General features: G+C 40.0%; 1 protein-coding gene across 5 annotated transcripts in view; it reads left to right on the top strand.

The window, feature by feature from the left end:
• The window catches only part of ERICH1 (glutamate rich 1), a 123058-nt gene that overhangs the window by 63366 nt on the left and 38991 nt on the right, over positions 1 to 20701 (top strand). For all 5 annotated transcript variants that reach the window (XR_003999497.1, XR_003999496.1, XR_003999494.1 and 2 more), the window contains exon 3: positions 2895 to 3026. Coding sequence is in view for 1 of the 5 variants with exons in the window: in XM_030555543.1 (XP_030411403.1) it covers positions 2895 to 3026 (132 nt within the window). In the remaining 4 variants the exon portion in view is untranslated. The remainder of the gene's footprint in view (positions 1 to 2894; positions 3027 to 20701) is intronic.

Below are 20701 nucleotides of genomic sequence, written 5' to 3'. Positions count from 1 at the left end.
GTAACTAAATCCTATATTTTTCCAGGGGACCCTTGCTTCATTCTGTGAACAGGAGGGATGATGTATACTGAAGAATCAGGGTTGCTCATTGGATGAGGTTATTGTCTGTAGGATCTCTGCCTCAGTTGCTACAGATGCTAGAAGTGTAGTGAATGGTTTAGGGAACTATAGGAAAGGCAAAGGTGATCTACCTATACAATGTTAGCAAAGACTGAGGGTTTGCCTGCGCTCGAAATGCTACAGCAGCACAGCTACAGCTGCACCGCTCTAGTGCTTTAATGTAGACACTGCCTACTCAAACAGAAAGGCTCTCCCATCAGCATAGGTAATCCACCTCCTCAAGAGGTGGTAGCTAGGTCAATGAAAGAATTCTTCAATCAGCCTAGCTTTGTCTCACCAGGTGTTAGGTTAACTTAACTATGTTATTCAGGAGTATGAATTTTTCACACCCTGAGGGACATAGCCAGGGTCGACCTAACTTTTAGTTTAGACCAGATCTAAAATGCTGTGCATGTTAAAAGATGTAGACACCTGTGCTGTAGACTTTTGATGGAGGAGTACAAATTTAAACACACCTCAAGTAAGCATATGGTAATTTTTTTCAAGTATTTAAAATTACCCCTTGAATTAATCACTTGTCTACCTTGTCACAGAAATTATTGCTGTCCTGGAGAGAATTTGGTGATACAGGTTCACAAAAAAGCATATTTTCCTAGAAAGGTTTGAGATTCCTGTGATGTTGGTGCTGCAGTTTACTTTAAATCAATATGAGGAAGTAGCTGTCATCACAATTAACTCAATGGAATTTCTTCAACCATTAGACATGTTAGTCTTTCTTCTTGCATATCTATCAGTAACTGTAAGTGCTGAAATCTTATTGTTATGTAGTGGCACTCTGGAGTCAAAATATTGAAATTCAAAATGACCTTGCAAATTATATTTAATATTTTGTATTAAAATTTTTTTTGTAAAAATCAAATCCAAAGTATCCAAGAGAATTGCACTGAAAAATTAGCAAACATTGATATTTTTCAATAGAGTGTAACACATTTAAGAACATTCAGAGGTCCTTGTTTTTTAATTCTAGCATTGATTAACACTTCATCCTTAATCAACACTGGTGGAGAAAAATCAGCCCCAAGTACTGGCAGTTCAAGATTTTGGCATCAGAGTAATGAAATGAATTCATTGAAGAATAGTTTAAAATTAATTTTGGTGGTTGTTTTTTTTCCAGAGTGTATAATTAATTAGTTTATATCTTATATCATGATTTCTTTGTTTTCCTTTGTGAGCCTTTAAAATGAAAAGATTTTAATCAGTGTCTATCAAATGTTCTGGCTTGCTCAAAAAAGCAAATTATTTTCCAACATGCTGTCAGAAATAAATGGGTGCATCCTGATGATGCATGGAACTGTGATACAGCTTTTCTGAAACCCTGAACTCTCTGAAATGTCCTTATTGCTGAGATATAGCACCACAAATCATACTGAAGTTTCTTTATTTTTAAAGAGTATTTTATATGAGACACGACCAACTGCGTGGTTCAGCGATCTGTGTACTTCCCTTTCAGCTAACCAACAGCTGACCTGGTTGATATCCTAATCAAAGCAATTTGATCTTGGAAAAGTGCATCCTCAGCAATGTGTTCCTTTCCTAGATATCCAAGTAGTTAAAATACCATCATTACATAACAATAGTGACAGCCCTGACTGCTGCAGGGAGAAAAGACTCTCCCTTACCCAAATCCCCTGCACCTGACAACCACATTGGCAGTGTCTGCATTTCACTGTCTCTTACCCTAAGGGCACAAATCACTCCAAAAGAACAGAGAAGTAGAGCCGTTGGTTCTGCCCCTCACAGTTTGCAGAGATAGCTGGCTGTAGAGAGAACACATTGTATCATTCAGAACAGTGGTGCGACTTCCTGAGCCTCCTGGACCTCAGGGAAGGATTGTCCACCCTCAGTACAATTCCTCCTGTAGTCACTCCAAACTTGGCATTTGGACAAATGCAAGTCTAGCCCTCGGTGTATTGAAATGGAATGGTTTCCTCCAATTGAAGCTCAGGGATGCTGTATGGTTACTGACCCACAGCTCCGCTTCTCACTCTCACCCATTTCCCAGTCCTTTCAGTCCTCTGCTCTTATGAGCTGCTGAACAAAGCTAACCTTCCCATTCTGTAAAGTGGCTATTTTAAGAGGTGCTGCCAACACCACCACCACCACAAATCTTTCCTATAAAAGATATGTAAATAGAGAACAGCGACTTGCTGGGCACTCTCCTCCCACACAGTTCTGCACAGAGCTGAGCCAACCCAGACTGCCACTGTGAACGGAACTATTCAGACCTGTCCTGATGGTGGTTTTCAGATTCTCTGTGAACCTTTCAGAGCCGCAGCCACATCTGAGAAGTCTCTCCAAACGGGGGCAGTAGAACCTCACTTGTTCCTATTGCTTCATTATTGTCTCTACTGATGGGAAAGAATTTATTACTTCCCATCTATTTTTTAACAAAAACTTAAAGTGTTCATTTCATTCAAAGGGGGAGGAAGTAAGGCAGTTTTAAAAAAATATAACTAAAATGGCTCATTGTGGGGGTCACTTCTGCCAAAGCTTAGAAGAAGGAAAGCTCTGAAAATAGGGACAACACGTTTCAGAATAACTTCGGGATCCTCTCTGATTGTTCTGTAGCAACCACAAAATTTAACCTCCGTAGTTTGTTCATCCCAGTTGTTTACAAAATAATTTGACAATTCTCCTTCTTTGAAATGCTCTCTATCTTTTTGACCAGTTTTCCTAGATGTCCTATTGCCATTGTGTCTATGCATGGGTGAAAAACTTGTATGAGCAAATCTATGCCAAAATCAATAGACAGACACTTTGTTTCTGCCTTATAGGTAGAGAAAATGAAATCCTGCTTCCAAGGTTATACACAGTAAGTCTCCCTCCTGAAGGCTACGTCCCCAGTAATCCAAGAACAGATAGTCCCACAAATGCTGAAAACTCAGAGAGTAGTGATGATGCAGCAGGTAAGAAATTGCACTAAATGACATTTTCTATAATACATTTTCTTTAAGAAAGATATATTAACAACACAATTATCAAGTAAAACCTAACTGGAGCAACCAGGTATTTAACTGTTGCTGCCAGTGGATGTCGCTGTTTTGCAACAAAAAGAAGTGGCTTTTCTTAAGATGTGTGTCCACATGGGCTGACTTTCTATTTGAGAATTAAAGAGCCAAATTCAGCACTTGGTGACATCTTTGTAATGCCATAGATGTTAATTAAGTTGCAGAGATATATCTAAGGATAGAATTCGACTAGCTCCTTCTTTTGTAGCTCAGATGCTCAGATTAGCTGTGCAGTGAAGATGTACTCTAAGAGTTAATTCCTGCTGGAGTCCTCCACAGGCAACCAAGTAGTGGTTGAAACTCACCCCATTGCTGATACTCAAATGGACAAGGGAAATATTAATTCTTTTGAAGTTTATCTCCACCGGTATGGAATCAGGAGTCTGGCTGATCCTTGGAGGTGTGAAGGTGAAGATCCAGCTTCTAACCTCACGGGATCTACAAGCAGGAGACTGAAACAGAGAACTTGAAAGCCATTAAAAAGAGCAGCCTGGGGAAATGGGTAGGGGAAAGGAGAGAGAGACACTGGAGAGAGAGAGAGAAGCAGACTGTATCTTTGACTTAGTCTACTTAGTCTACAGGATAAAATTCAGTAAGGACAAATGCACAGTACTTCATGTAGGAAGGAACAATCCATTGCACACATGCACAATGGGAAATGACTGCCTAGGGTGAAGTACTGCGGAAAAGGATCTAGGGGTCAGAGTGGACCACAAGCTAAATATGAGTCAACAGTGTAACACTGTTGCAAAAAAAGCGAACATCATTCTGGGATGTATTAGCAGGAGTGTTATAAGCAAGACACAAGAAATAATTCTTCTTTACTCTGCGCTGATTAGGCCTCAACTGGAGTTTTGTATCCAGTTCTGGGGGCCACATTTCAGGAAAGGTGTGGACAAATTGAAGAAAGTCCAGAGAAGAGCAACAAAAAATGATTAAAGGTCTAGAAAACATGACCTATGAGGGAAGATTGAAAAGTGTTATCATGTCCCATCTCAGTCGTCTCTTTCTCAGACTAAACAAACCCAATTTTTTCAAACACATAAAAGGTTGTTATAAGGAGGAGGGAGAAGAATTGTTCTTCTTAACCTCTGAGGATAGGACAAGAAGCAATGGGCTTAAAATGCAGGAGGTGGTTTAGGTTGGACATTAGGAAAAAGTTCCTAACTGTCAGGGTGGTTAAGCATTGGAATAAATTGCCTAGGGAGGTTGTGGAATCTCCATAATTGGAGATGCTTCAGAGCACATTAGACAAATACCTGTCAGAGACAGTCTGAATAATACTTAGTTCTGCCATGAGTGCATGGGACTGGACTAGATGATCTCTCAAGGTCCCTTTCAGTCCTATGATTTGAGGATTTAAAAGTCAGGCCAACACAGCTACATTGGTCAGTGATGTAAAAAAACACACGCCTGACAGACATAACTATGCCAGCCTAACCCCGAGTGTGGACAGAGTTAAGTTCACAGAAGAATGCTTCCGTCAACTAGCTAACTTAGTTCAAGGAGGTGTGGGCTGTGGAGAGGAGTTCAGAAAAAGTTCTTCTGCTGATGTTAGTTGTATTTACACACTAGGACATTATGCTGGCACAGCTAGGCTAATGTAGCTATACCTTGGTCCCTGTGAGGCTTGGTCTCTGCCCACAGAGAGAATGAGTGAGGGGTCAGAGACATAGATTACTCTGGAACTGTGACATCACAAAAAAATGTTCAGGGTTATCTTTCTCCATATAAAGACTGTGGACAAATCAGTTCAAATTGAGGAAGGAGTTCTCGGTTGGCTTAATTCCCACTTTATTTCATACTTCATCATTTTCTGTTGTTCTGATTGTTTTATCTGGAATTTATGCCAGTAGCAAACAAGACTTCATAGAGGGTGTCTATGCTTCCGCTTAGGTTCCCGGCTCCTCAGATGTCACCTCCATTGAACAGATACACATATCTCTCTCCCTCTTGACCAGGATATTTTCAGGTTGCAGAGTTCTCTGTTTACTCTGTGAATTCCTCAGCAAGAAAACTTGCTTCAGCTGGCCTGCTTTGCCTTCATTCCTCAGAGGCAATATACAGCATGGCTGCCCAGAGTTAAATTTCCATACAAATATTTCTAAACAAGCACATCTATTCTTAAAATGAAAACATTACAGAGTAAAAGTATTGAGAACAATAAAAGAACCTACACACGTTAATAAGCTTACCAAAAATCACCCCAGCTCCAGCAAGGCCTCTGCCAGTTGAACAGCTCTTCAACCTTCCTTTCCCCTCTATTCACTCCCCCATTCCCCCCACCCACTCATCCCTCCGTGGCTACAAGTTCATAACTATCTTAGCTCAGAACAAGCCCCACTATGAATCTGAGTCACTGCTTTAAACAGCTTGGGTCTTTGATCTGTCCTCCTGTAACAGGTAGTCAGCAGACAAAAGGTTCAGGGCGCCAGAAGGATCCTCAAGGCAAAGCTTCAAAAGGCTGAGTTCTTGTGTAACCAAAGGGTTTACATTTGCATACACCTCCCTCTGGAAATTTCCTGGGAAACCTGCTTAACTTTAAAAGTTCACATTGTTTCAACTGGTCCCTTTTGAAGCTCATAATACTTCTACTCCTGGGGGAATTCTGTGCCACTACACAATGCAGAATTTGTACAGAAATTAATGTTCTGTGCAGAATTTTCTTCCACCAACCTCCACCCCCCAAAAATGGGTTGCAGAGCTGCTGGCCACCACTAGGGGCAGCTGGACCTGGCAGAGCCCAGCTCACAAATAGAAGACACTGCCTGGTGGAAGGGGAGGCAGCTGGAGGGTTCTGGGCATCTGTGTTTCCTAGCTATGTCTTGAAGGAAGGAGGCAGTGTGCAGGAAATTCCAAACAAGCCTGGGACCCACCATCAGGCTGTTTTTCCCTCTTGATCCCTGGGCCCTGGAAAGGTAGGGAGTGCAAGTGTCTGAGCTAGGGGGGCCTACAGCTGGACTCTGGAGGGGAGGGGTGCAAGTGTTTGGACTGCGGGGGGTCCCTGCAGCTGGGCTCCTGGGGGAAGGAGGTGTGAGTGTCTGGTCCCCCATCTGGACTCTGAGCAGGAGGGGACGGAGAAACAGGAACTGGGTTGTCATAGGAGTTTCTTTAACTTCTACTTCTGAGGGAATTTTTTTTGTATCTATATTGTTACAGACATAGTTGCTAACAGATATTTTGAAATAAATTACCAAAATAATTGAAACTGGAATGATTATATAGTGTTATTTTGACAAATAAAATATGCAGAATTTTAAAATATTGTGTGCAGATTTTTTATTTTTTTTAGTGAAGAAACCACCCAGGAGTTCGCTTTCCAGGGTTTAGGTTAATCAGATCTCCTCCTTAGACGTGCTACATAAAATCCCACAATAATACATAAATAATTTCATTTTTTATATAGTGAACTCCTAAGATACTTAAACTTAAACTTAATTGAATTAATTCAATAAGGTTTGTCCGGGTATCATAACCTAGTCCCAGATTTGGACCTTAGCGTCCAAAATATTGGGGTTAGCATGAAAACCTCCAAGCTTAGTTACCAGCTTGGACCTGGTAAAGCTGCCACCACCCAAAAAATTAGAGTGTTTTGGGGCACTCTGGGCCACTTCTTCTTCTTGTAGTTTTCTGTGGTGGGCTGAATTTTTGGCTGCTTCTTGTTTTTATAGCCTTTCCATCTCTTGTTTGTGAGTTGCCTCGTCTCTGGCCATCTGTGTTCTGAGCAATTCTATCTGTTTTTCCATTGCTTCGAGCTGTACTGCATCTGGTTTTTGTGACATCCTGTTTTCTTGTGTTGGGGTGCCCTCCGGTGTTTGTTGTCTGAACTGCAGGTTCTCTGTTGCCTCCTGGGGTCTGCCTAGCAACAGTGCCTTTTTCCCTTTCTTCCTCTAGCTAATCTTTTAAATGTAAAGTAAACCAGAAAAACCACTTTATTTGCATGTGTATAGTGCTGTTAATTGCCTCCTAATGGGAGTGCTATTGTGTGACAAAAGACCCTTAATAGTTACTTAATGGTTGCTTGCTTAATATGCAAGCCACAACTGCCAGAGAGAGCAGAGGAAAAAAAATTATCTCTGGTTCCTTTTAAAACCAAACCCTCTCTGCTAAAAAGCCCCTAGCAGAGAAAAGAAAAATATAATATTCCTACTGGCTTCTGGATTCTATCTATCTCACCACTGCCACTCATATCATAACCTAGTCCCAGATTTGGACCTTAGCATCCAAAATATGGGGGTTAGCATGAAAACCTCCAAGCTTAGTTACCAGCTTGGACCTGGAAAGCTGCCACCACCCAAAAAATTAGAGTGTTTTGGGGCACTCTGGTCCCCCCAAATCTTCCCTGGGGACCCCAAGACCCAAATCCCTTGAGTCTCATAACAAAGGGGAATAAACCATTTCCCTTCCCTTCTCCCTTCCAGGTATTCCCTCCCTGGGTTCCTGGAGAGATAAACAGAAGCAAACTCTGTGAATCTAAACAGAGGGATTCCACCTTCCCCCGTTTCCAGCCTTGGAAAACAGAAGTACCGAGAGCTAATCTCTCTTCCCTCCTCACCCAGAGGGAATGCAAAGTCAGGCTAGTAAATCTAACACACACAGATTTCCCCCTGACTTCTTCCTCCCACCAATTCCCTGGTGAGTACAGACTCAATTCCCTGGAGTTCCCCACTAAAGAAAAACTCCAACAGGTCTTAAAAAGAAAGCTTTATATAAAAAGAAAAAGTACATAAAAATGGTCTCTCTGTATTAAGGTGACAAATACAGGGTCAATTGCTTAAAAGAAATATGAATAAACAGCCTTATTCAAAAAGAATACAATTCAAAGCACTCCAGCAACTATAGACATGTATATACAAAAAAACCATAGAAATTGCTATCTGATCTTTTGTACTTACAACTGGGAAACAGAAGATTAGAGAGCAGGAGACAGAAAAAAATCACTTCTCATAGCCGAGAGAATACAGGCAGAAGACAAAGAACTCAGACACAAACTTCCCTCCACCCAGATCTGAAAAAGTCTGGTTTCCTGATTGGTCCTCTGGTCAGGTGCTTCAGGTTACTTTTTTTTTAGGTGAAAGAGACATTAACCCTTAGCTATCTGGTTATGACACCAGGATATAGGCAATATAGAAATTGCCATATCTGTCACAGAGGGTTCATGCCACTAATCCCCTCTTTGGTTATGTCATTGTGTGCAAGTCCCTCCTTCAGTATTCCTTGCAGGGGCTGCAAAAAGTGATTAGATGTTACTGTGAGCTGCAATTACTCAGGGAGGAAAAAATGGGCTAGAAAGCCATAGAGCTTTTCTCAAAATTCCAGAATGACTACACAATCCCAGATAATCTACGCAAAATCCCAGACCTTGACTACACAAAGTTCTATTTGAATTATTAGCCTGTTCGGGTATGTTTAAGAGTGTCCGAAAATAAATACAATCCCATGTGCACAGAGGAATATGTGCCCTCACACATCTGTGTGTGTGCGTGCATGATTCTTTGAAAATGTGTATTTATATGATTGCTTTATAGCTCCTAGAATCATAAAATGTGATCATTTCAAGTGAAACACAGGGAGCTATGGGCATGTTGGTCAAAATAATTATAGTAACACTCTTTTGAATAATATCTGTAAAATGTTCTCATTCATTTTTTTTTTACTGTGATCCTAGTGTATGGAGTGCGGCCATCAGTTTAGGCATTAAATGTAATTTATTTCCTTTAGAAGTGCAACAATAGTATAATGACAAGAGATTAATTGTATTTGGGTACAATATCAATGGTAATTGGATTGTAGACTTTTCTAGGTTTATTCCGCTGCAAGGTCGGACAGGAACTAGCTAATGTATTCCTGCAGGTCAATTTGCCTTCTAAGATATTGCCTCCTGAATTGATGGGTCCTGCTGCTAATCCCACTTTCATTCATTTCGATTTATTTGACCTGTATAGTTTTTTTATGGCCTAATCCAGTGTTCAGTGAAGCCATTGGAATGCCATTGACTTTAAAAAGGGAAGATACAACATCATCAGGCATAAAAAATAGGAGCAGATAGCCTGGAAAAAGACGTTTTACTACATAAAAACTCAGTCATGGTAAAATGGAATATCAAGCATTTAGATTGAGAACTTAAACACAAACTGTTTTGTTTTATAAATTGAAATAGTTACATATTAAAAATGAAAAAGTATTTGTCAGCTTTGGAGTGTAGCAGGGTCAGCCCTAAGACGCTGCACATCTCTATATCCATTATTCCTCTTCCTCTTTTCTGTGATAGTTGTCTGGTGGTTGATCTGGCTAGAAGATGAGAATTCTGATTTATGACAGTCTTGTCCAGGCTTGAGTCTGAGGAAGAAAAAGAACAATAAAGTATATCTAGGTGAATATCCATCACTCTGTTCGCACATTATTCTAAGTGCTTCAAGCTCTTTTCCCCTATCATGAAGGATAAATAATATACATTGCTACTGTATTTACCCTTAGTTTAATTACATATACATCATTGTGACTGCATAAGTTATTTTCAGGTATTTTGAGGTAAAAAAAGCCTTGGGTTTCATCTTGATGCTTCATTTATGATGCTTGATACTTATTTTGTACAGTTCCAATACATATTACAGGATTGTTTGAAGATGACTGGGCTCCGCTGTTGGGTTCCTTCTATAAAAGATCTTGTGGGGAGGAGGTAGGGTTGTTTTGTTCTTCCATGTAGGTGCTCTTCAAAAACTGTTTTCTTTCAAGAGAAACCTGCACACAGACTCAGCAAATAATCTTAAGATTAGGATCTGAGGGCCAGATGCACAAAATATGTTAAGCTTTGTGACACCGAGAGTCATACCACCTGGCTTCTAGGCTCCTAGAAAATCACTAAATCACAAAGCCTGATTTAGGTACCTAGGCTCCTATACAGTGAAAAGGGATATTTAGGCACCTTATACTGTGTTTCACAAAAAAACAATATGCTATAGAGGGAGCCATCTAAGCTATCAAGTGGGAGATGCCAATGAGATGGATGTCTGATAAGACCCACCACTCTCAGACAGAGGCAACTATTGCTGCTAGCAGTTCATAGGTGGAGAGGAGGTTGACATCCCTCATCAGTTGTAGCCTGGTGGTTAGAGTACTCATTGGGATGTGGAATACCCTGGGTTCAAGTCCCCCATCCCCATGAGGGGGAGAAGGGATTTGAACCCAGGGGTATTCCACATCCCAGGCAAGTACCCTAGTCTTTGGGCTAAAAGTTATGAGGGAGCTCCGTTTCCTCAGCTGTCTTCTGAGAATGTGCCTGAGGGGCCCAGTGAGGCAGCCTCTGAGCACAACAGAGGCAGCCAAAAACCTGTCTATCCTGGTTTATTAATTTCTCTGGGCTTAAGTGAGAGGTAGGCATCCAAATGCCTAGAGAGAGGCAGCAACATACATGCTCAGAGGCATTAACATTGGTGCCCAAGGAACTTTTATTGCAAAAACTTTTTGGGGCCAAGTGAGTTTAAACACCTTCAGGGTTTGGTTGGAGTTTTGTGTATCTCAGTGGTCACAAAAGGGGGACTAAGGCACCTAACACAGGGACTTCAATTTGTGTACATATTGAGGTATTTGCAGGAATTGGGCCATAGTGATATAAAGCCTGATCAGTCTTGTTTGATGCATTGTAGGGTTCTAAATAGAAGAAGGAATAGAATAGAAGGAAAAATGCAGAGAAGTTCTTACTTTCTCTTGCAAATATTTCTCTGTGTTCACTTTGATACTGCATATTTTTAAACTGACGTAGCTAACTTTCTTTTAGCACTAGACTTAATGCTTTCTGACAAGGGCATTGACACAAACTTCAATGTTGAAGCTATAGATAAACTATCATCCATCAAATTCTGGTAGCTAAGTCAATATCTTCATAGCTTCAAGCTCTTTAATTTTGATCTCTGACTCTGCCAATTTTTTCCATATTATCTCTTTACTTAAATATACTTCTCCAGGATAAGCCCCTTGCAATGCACCATCTTGTTTATAAGGGAATTCTGAATGAAAGCAGAGCAACGAGAAGTTACATTATCATGTATTCAATTACTCTGACTTGGTACACAACGTTAGCTGAACTTTTTTTTAAGCTAATGAATTAGAGTTGAACTGCAGACCTTTTATTTCTTATTTCAAGGTAGGTTAAACAATAATGCTGTACCATGCAAAAAAAGTTAACTGTTTTTGTTAAATTTAACTCCCTCTCCTCAAAAAGATAAACCCTTAAAAAGAGCAGTTGTTCCAATATGTTCAGTAATGCTCTCCATGAGAGCCTGTCTGTCATAAACAATGATCGCGTATAACATGTAAAGTAACTTTTATCGTGCTTGATGTGAAGCACAGGGATCTGCTCTCTCTGTGAAGTGCATTCACATTACGTTTATTTTTTGTGTTGTGCTAAGTGTTTTCCTGGATGCAGGGTAGAACAGATCTCTGTGCCAGAGATCTTAGATTCTAAAAAGACAGTATGCACCCAAAAGAATAGGGGAACCTAGATCAGCAGATAGATAAAGCAGCAGGTTTTTTTCTTCCTTACGTGGTCACGCCTGTTTTATTCCTGCCCCAATCTCAGTTATGTATTTCCTGTTTTTTAAACTATAGTGTTGTGTATGTAATCTGTTATTTCTGCCAACATGATACATAATCTCAAGTGACATGAGACCATATACCATTCTTTCAGTGTAGGAGAGTAGGGACAGACTGTGGCTTGACCTGTCCACTCACATAAGGACCACCACCGTATGGCCTCTCCAGACTAAGTCCAAGTACAAAGGAGATAAGTTCTGCATTTCCCCCACTGTAAGCAGGTGGACAGAAAGCTGTGGGGAGTAGGTGCTGCCATGGCTTCACCCTCTCCATGTGCTAGCCAGCATATGTGAACTATCATGGAGGATAATAATCTCTAACTGGTATTCATGCAAATAGCTTTGCTGGCTGGCACATTGGGAGTGGAGAGACAAGGCTCTGCAAACTCCCCATCCTTCTCTGCCCACTGCCCTCTCATCCTGCCATTTTAGCGTTTGGGGGTGGAGGGAGAAGAGGAGGAGGAATGGGTATGAAGCATTGCGCCATCGTTTGGGAATGCTGCGCAGGGGTCTGACAGTGTGCCTTATTTCCTGCTATGTCCCTGTGCAGACGCATAAGCTGGTCAATCATCTAGCCCAAATCTCATGGACTACACACTGCCTCTTTTACTGGGCAGGTTGCGGAAGTACGATATAGCCTTACATAAGTACACTGTTCCAAATTTCCTTCCTGATAAACTGGGGCGACTAAGCCACTTGGTAATAGAACTGAGCTTTGAGCTTCATGAAGGAGAATCTCATCTTGTGATTTACTTTTTTTAAGTGTGGTTCTGTTTAAAAAAAAGTTTTGAAAATAAGAACGACAATACTGGGTCAGACTAATGGTCCATCTAGCCCGGTATCTTGTCTTCTCAGTGGCCAGTGCTAGGTGCTTTAGAGGGAATGAAAATATAAATGAAAGTAACTACTGGGGATGAAAAAAAACCCAGTAGTTCTGCACCAGGATGCTGGGGCAGAGAGGGAGAACGTAAAGATGTCCCTCATCATACTTTTTCCATACAGTAGAACCTCAGAGTTACTAACGCCTTGGAAATGGAGTTTTTGTAACTCTGTAATATTTGTAAATGAAGAAAATATTATGGTTATTCTTTCAAAAGTTTACCATTGAACTTTGATTTCATACAACTTTGAAACTTTATATGCAGAAGAAAAATGCTGTTTTCCCTTTTTTTAATAGTTTGTTTAACACAGTACTGTATCTGCCTTTTTTTTTTTTTTTGGTCTGTCTTTGCTGCTGTCAGATTGTGTACATCTGGTTCCAAAGGAGGGGTGTGGTTGACTGGTCACTTTGTAACTCTGGTGTTTGTAACTTTGAGGTTCTACTGTAAATAAGTCAGTTAAATATAGGGATTTATCCCAAAGAATTCTTAGGGCAGTAATTTGATCCTGTTAGACAATCATTTTTTGTATTTCAGGGAATGGTGATTGTTTCACAGGTCTCCCCAAAAATATTAGTCAGATCTATTTGTAAAACATTCAGCCCTCATTGAAATGGGGATTTTGCTGCCCATGGCTTACTCAGGTAGCTGCTGCTTCTTGTGCATCTGTTAGGGTTGATTTGTTCAAGAAGATCTGGTGCAGGCATGTGAGGAAGGCTTAGTAATATAAAACTCTGTTGTTGAGGAGATTCATGTTTGAATCATGTGCTTGGCCATTTGCTCACTAGGTTTATTAGAACTTGGAGTGAGTGTACAGAACCAGGGCACCCCACATCTGTAGGGAGGAAGAGGGTTAGCCTTGCCACACAGCAACAAGCCTGTTTGATCAGTAGCAGTGTTTGAGTACAAATGAATATTACAGCAATATAGAGCTTATGCTGAAACCAGGCGGGAAAAGAACTAAGGGGAATTGACAAAAATCTTCAGGAAGGTACATGAAGTTGGACTCTTACTACTCCTCCCTCTACCCTCTTTGTCCCATATTTGTATTTTTTGTCCCTATCTTCGTTTATGTTATGTGATGTAAACTGGACTGTGCAAGCTGTCGTCGACGTTGTGACCTTGAACAAGTCTGGCCTGGTTTCAGCAATGCATTTAAGCATGTGCCTAAGCCTTATTGAAGTCAATGAAACTTACAAATGTGCCTAAAATTAAGTGCTTTGTTAAACTGGGGCCTCTGTGTTTCAGATTCCCATATGTAACATAGGTATTAGAATACTTGTCCACTTTTGAGAAGCATTTTGAGATCTATGGTTGAGAAACACTCTCCAAGTATATGTGATTCTTTACTACAGTTGTCATAAACAGATAGCTAAGGGTTAATGTCTCTTTCACCTGAAACACCTGACCAGAGAACCAATCAGGAAACCGGATTTTTTCAACTTTGGGTGGAGGGAATTGTGTGTCTGGGTCTTTTGTCTGTCTGCCTGCTGTCTCTGAGCTTTGGAGAAGTAGTTCTATTTTCTAGTCTTCTGTTTCTAAGTGTAAGGACAAAGAGATCAGATAGTAAGTTCTATGGTTTCTTTTCTTTGGTATTTGCATGAATATAAGTGCTGGAGTGCTTTGATTTGTATTCTTTTTGAATAAGGCTGTTTATTCAATATTCTTTTAAGCAATTGACCCTGTGTTGTATCATCTTAATACAGAGAGAACATTTGTATTTTTTCTTTCTTTTTTATATAAAGCTTTCTTTTAAGACCTGTTGGAGTTTTTCTTTACTTCAGGGAAATTGAGTCTGTACTCACCAGGGAATTGGTGGGAGGAAGAAATCAGGGGAGGTCTGTGTGTGTTGAATTGGCTAGCCTGATTTTGCATTCCCTCTGGGGAATAGGAAAGTCCTTTTTGTTCCCAGGACTGGGGAACGGAGAGGGGGAATCACTCTGTGTAGTTTCACAGAGCTTGTGTCTGTGTATCTCTCCAGGAGCATCTGGGGGGGGGGAAGGGAAAAAGGATTATTTCCCTTTGTTGTGAGACTCAAGGGATTTGGGTCTTGGGGTCCCCAGGGAAGGTTTGTCAGGGGGACCAGAGTGCCCCAAAACACTCAAATTTTTTGGGTGGTGGCAGCAAGTACCAGGTCCAAGCTGGTAACTAAGCTTGGAGGCTTTCATGCTAACCCCCATATTTTGGACGCTAAGGTCCAAATCTGGGAATAAGGTTATGATAACAGTAATCTGAGATGACCTTGTGGAAGAATAGATTGGTCAAAATCCAGAATTATAGTTTGTTTTTAAAAGTATAATTTGAGAATGTCTTGGAATTTTGACTCAACCACAGTTACTTTTGCTTTCAGTTAATTTAAAATAACTTTAAATATTTCTGAACAGCTCTTTGCTTATCCATCATTAACAAGCTCTGTGAGTAACTTATTAAACACATTAGACTCACACCATATAATTCGGTCATGACAATACCTATAATATATTTATTCAGTAAAGCATAGAGATAATTATAATATTTCCGCTCTTGGATACTCTCTCCTTGTCAACATTTATTGTCCTTGGACTGATGAGAGTTTGAGATTAGTATTCTTTTATCTATTTTTGTGTGTGTATGTGTGTGTGGCAGTATTCTTTTATCTATTTTTTTGTGTGTATGTGTGTGTGGCAGATCTTAAAAGATATAGTATTAGAGGCAGAGGCCGGCACCCCGGGCCCGTTAAGTTGCTGCTAGAGCTCAGGGCTGACCCCTGAGGCCACGCCCCTTCCAGAATTATGAACACCTTGGGAATGGAGATTGTTCATAACTCTGAACAAAACATTATGGTTGTTTTTTCAAAAGTTTACAACTGAGCATTGACTTAATACAGCTTTGAAACTTTACTATGCAGAAGAAAAATGCTGCTTTTAACAGCCTTAATTTACATGAGCAAAGCACAGAAACAATTTCCTTTCCTTGTCAAATCTTTTTTAAACTCTCCCTTTATTTTTTTAGTAGTTTACATTTAACACAGTACTGTGCTGTATTTGCCCTTTTTTTTTTTTTGGTCTCTGTTGCTGCCCAATTGCATACTTACGTTTCCAAATGAGGAGTGTGGTTCATTACTCTGAGGTTCTCCTGAATAACTTCCTTCCTCATCACAGAATCCAGATGTTTTTTGCCCTTAGAAAGGGGGAAAAAAAAAAAGAGCATATACTTTTAAAGGGAACCTACAAACAAAATCACATTTAATTTAGTATTGTATTGAGAATGTCCTCAATAGTAAGGATAAGAGGAGCATTCAGAGTTTTATTTGACTTAAATTTAACATAACACTGTAGTCTGTTTTTTGAAACCCATGATGTGTCCAGACTCACTAATTTCTTTTCCATGGAATGGCAGTAGGCAGGTGATATCCAGTTTACCACAGATTTCTTTGCGATTGCAACTGGTTTATAAGGGACAGGGATTTTTCTCATCTCACACTCCATACCCTTCTTTTTTAACTTTTTTTTTTTAAAATAAACCTTTTTATACTCTATCAGCTTGATTCCACAAATACCTAGTTACAGGAGTTGTTCCTTCTTATGAGCTATTATGGATTTGTAGGATGGGGACCTTATTTATTTATTTATTTTAAGTAAGTAATACTCTTTTAAAAAAACAAAACTGGAATTTGACTTACCCTGCATGTCCAATAGGTCAACGAGCAAGTAACAGTGATAAATGGTGGCTGTGGCTTTCCTGGGACTTTGAGAGATCAGGGGAGAAAATGGTAAATGCGTTTGTGTTTGATGTTCCAGCTCGCAGGTTATTTTTGGACATTCAGCCTTTAATTCTCACCATATTCAAATAATTAAAAAAAAATCTATCACATTTTAATCAAGAAGTCAGTACTTTTTGCTTATTGTAAAACTCTAGGTGTTTGGACCTGACTTACAGTCAGGATCTTTCTTGTAGAAATTAATATATGGCTAATGTTTTCTAATTAGCAATTGCTTCTAAACTGTCAAGACCTCTTACGTTTGCCATCCTGGGAATGCAAACTAGGGCAACAATGACACTTACATTGAGGCCCTTAATGCAAGCCTCCCCTGGATGCTGATGATGTATTTAGATTAATCAATAGCTACAGAAAGCTTAGTGTCTGTGGTTAGCGACTTTCTCCTGTATAGTCAGTTTCTTTTGCTTAAATGTACTTGACATTTTGTAATTTGTTGCAGAATAAGGAGCATCGCTAACCGCTAGAAATGTTAGATAACTTGGAAGAATTGTCTGAGAAATTTGGGCTTTCGAAGTGTCTCTCCTTGAAGATCCTTGTTAGTTAGCTCTTTAATGCAATTCTTCCCTTTGTAATACTGTACCTTTTCCCACATATATCATACTAATGGATGCAATCACTGCTATCATTTTCAGATGAAATGTTAATCAGGCAGCTTTATTCAAAGAGTTCAAATAAATAACCAGTGTTTTATTAGTCTTTCTTATTACATTTTGTCTTGAGTTCATGAGGAACTCAAGGTCTGATGGTGATCACACACTGTTGTAAATCAGGAGCAGCATCACTTAAATCAGTGGGATTACTCTAGTTTTATGGTGTTGAGTGGGATCTGAATCAAGTGTTCTGCTTCGTTGAAAGTTATCTGGGTGGTGGAGAACTTGTCTTTACTAGTCACTTCCCAGTTCTGCTAAATTTGGAAAGGTAAAGGAATATAGGGATCAGTTTTTAAAATTTATTAATATGAGGCCTGACTTGACCACCATTTATTAAGGCTCCAGTGCAGCAACTTTAAGCATGTTTATTTCAAGGGGATCAATCAATGCTTGTATTTAGATATGTGCTTGTGCACCTTGCTGAAGTAGAGCCTAGATGAGTAGTACTCGTGGGCTACTCCAGGCAAAAAAAGGGCATCACTCTGTCATGATCAAGCTTGTGAACGTTTTCAGACTGACACATATCTACTGAACCCAGTAAAGCTTAGCCTCACTATTCAGTCAGTGTACTATAACTTTGACATGCGAGTATAACGGCGATTTTTGGTGATGCATATTGCTGTCCACTAGGACCTGAAAACAAACTCTTATTTCAAATGAAAACAAGCCTAAATCTCATGTAGATGAGTATGAAACTTACTGCGGAATTGTGCCATCCAATGAGGAAATGTTCAAGTTTCCCCCCTCAAAGTTAAGTTTGTGTGTAACCTGAGTATCATTCCATTCATAGCCCTCACCATCTATAGCATCTCCACAACCACATGTAAGAAGTCTTGAGCTTCTACATACTATTGACTTTTTAAGCTGCTATTCCAAGTGGAGATAGACATTGTTCTTACAGCAACTATAAATACAGTAGGCCTTTTCAGGAACCTAGAAAGATAGGATTTCTACCTAGAGAGCTAGCTGTGATGTCAGTTAAAGACCATAAACATTAGGGTGGGGGATGTGGTAAGGAAAGGCAAAGGTTACAGCAATGTTATCATACAGTGATTTAGTTTAGGCTTGGGCACAAATGGTTCAATGGAGATTTTAAAATTATATTTATACACTACTGGTTCACTTTGTATATGCGTTGGAGAAAAGTGAGTCTTGAAGACTTGAATGACAGAAGAGTAGGTTATAAAGTATTTGGAGCCAGGACTATGAATGTCAAGAGATGGAGAGAAACACCATCATTACCAGCCCACACATGTAGTGAAGAGACATTTAAATGCTGTTTATGACATTTACATTGTTTTATTTAGCTCTGTATAATATATTTCTCCCTTCACCATCTTTTTGCCATCCTCAATTAAATTCTTAGTTTCTCAAAGGACCTAACTGTCCTGTCTCACTTACACTCCTGTAAATCAGGAGTTGCATGAAGTCAGTGGATCTACATGGGTGTCAGACTGGGGTAAGTGGGAGGAGAATTGGGGCCTTTGGCTGACTGTTCTAAATTATATATTTCAGTGTTTCCAAGCTTGTTTGGTTAAACATTTCCCCCCTTATGATGGGTTGTGCCTATCAGCCCCTTTGGGCTTTCACACTATGCCATGGTTCAATGGCAGTGTCTCACCAATTTTTTTCTCCCTTTCCTGGTTGTTTTCTCATTCTTTCTTCTATGTTATACTTTTTCTTTCCTGCCCCCCGCCCACTCAGTCTCTTTTCCTCTCTAGAGTGCTGCTATATATTCTTTTTTCCCCTGCAGCTGGTACTGCAGGCTTCCTGTTGTCATAGTGATAGCAGGCAACTTGTAGGAAGGGAAAAGGAAGGAAACATGCAGCTTTTGGCTTGTTGTGGGGACCCACAGAGGAGGACAGGCACATGGACCTGCCTCAAGGTCCACCTTATTCAAACCCCTAATGCTGCTTGGAACTCTAAAGGTGGTAGAACATACAAGCAGCATGATACAATGAATAGGGCCCTGGACTGGGAGTCAGAAATCCTTAGTTCTGTTTGTGGTGCTCACTCGCTGTGACTGACTTTGAGTAGTTTGCTTCACCTTTCTCCGCCTCAGTTTCTCTGTCTGTAATATGGAGATAATTATTCTAATCCTCCTTTTGTAGATCTCAGAGAACTTTACAGATTATTATTCATACATGGTATTCTGATTTTGGCATTAGTTGAGTGGTTGACAGCATGTAAAACTATAATCCCCAATAGTGCCCCCTCTATCTACTAACCTTCCAATATCACCACTGAATGGTATATTATTTCTCTTACTCACATAGGCCCATATGTCCGCTGGTGCACATCTAATTATGCTCTCTGTTTTGCACACACCAGGCTCAAGCATATGACCCTGAGCCACTGCTACCCCAAAAATATACATGTGCAAGATGAGGTTGTGCTGGGTCATGTAGGTTTACACATACATTTGGAAGTTTGTGCACCTATGACAGGTACAATCACTTAAGTGCACATCTACTTGAAACCGTGGCTCTTACTGTCCAACCTAACTTATTCCAATGGACTTGTTCCAGTTCCCTCTCATCATTTAAAAAAGGGGGGAGGAAGCATTGTGAGTGAATTTTCTACTATTGTTGATTTATAACTACCTAAAGGCTCCAATCAAGATCAGTGGCCCATTGTGCTAGACATTTTACCAAAACAGACGAAGAGACTGTCCCTGACCTGAAGAGCTTACAGTCAGTTTAAGGCATGATTCAACAAGTCTGTATAACAATCTGTCTGAATAATATGGGGAAGGAAGATGAGAGCAACAGGAAAAAGAATGGACCTTTACATAAACCAGCCATGTGCATAATGTGTGTTCTCTTTTAATAATGTATGTTACATCATAAGTTAGAGAAAACAATGCTGAGGCAGTTTCCATAGGAATGCTCACTGACCTCTGCCAGAGGATAGAATCATGCCAATCCAGTGATTTCCTTTTTATGGTTGTCTCATTCTGCTTGCTGATATAAATATAATGGCCCTTTGCAGGGTCATGGCTACAGGTTGTTACCGCTTTTAGGAACTGGTTCAATTCTGTCCCAAGTTAGGATGGTGCTTTAAATGTCTACATCATTGACTTCTACCAGCACAGATTAGTAGCGACTGAAAGTCATTGCTGTTAAGTGCTGTTGGGTGATCTGTGTAAAGTGAGTTGCTAGTGGACAGTCATACTCAGTATAGCATTCAGCCTTTGAAGTTGACTTAATCAGCACTTTGTAGTAGTGTTGTCGCTCTGTTGGTCCCAGGATATTAGAGAGTCAAGGTAGGTGAAGTAATATCTTTTACTGGACCAACTTCTGTTGGTGAATGAGGAAAGCTTTCTAGCTATGTAGACCTCTTGTGGTCTGTGTTGCTCAAAAGCTTGTCTCTTTCACCAACAGAAGTTAGTCCAACAAAAGATACTAATCAGCACTGTTGTGGGTCATGGGTTTTTGTTTGTTTTTGTTTTTTATTTTGTTTTGTTTTTTTGAGATACTCAGATGCAATGAAAAATGCAAGAGTTAAATGGATATAAAAACTTACTTGTATGAATTATCTATCTGGAGCAGGGCTGAAGTTACATTTGAGTGGGATGGTATATTCCAAAAAGTTACTAAGTTGCTGTATTTATTATACTTGTTCTCTAAATAAATAATATCTATGCCCTGATTATCTCTCATCTTGCTGTTGTAATGTACTCCTATCCTGCTCT

Source organism: Gopherus evgoodei, chromosome 3 (genome assembly GCF_007399415.2).
Source record: "Gopherus evgoodei ecotype Sinaloan lineage chromosome 3, rGopEvg1_v1.p, whole genome shotgun sequence".
Taxonomy (NCBI): domain Eukaryota; kingdom Metazoa; phylum Chordata; order Testudines; family Testudinidae; genus Gopherus; species Gopherus evgoodei.
The sequence above is the reverse complement of the archived record's forward strand: the minus strand, read 5'-3'. Positions and strand labels throughout refer to the sequence as shown.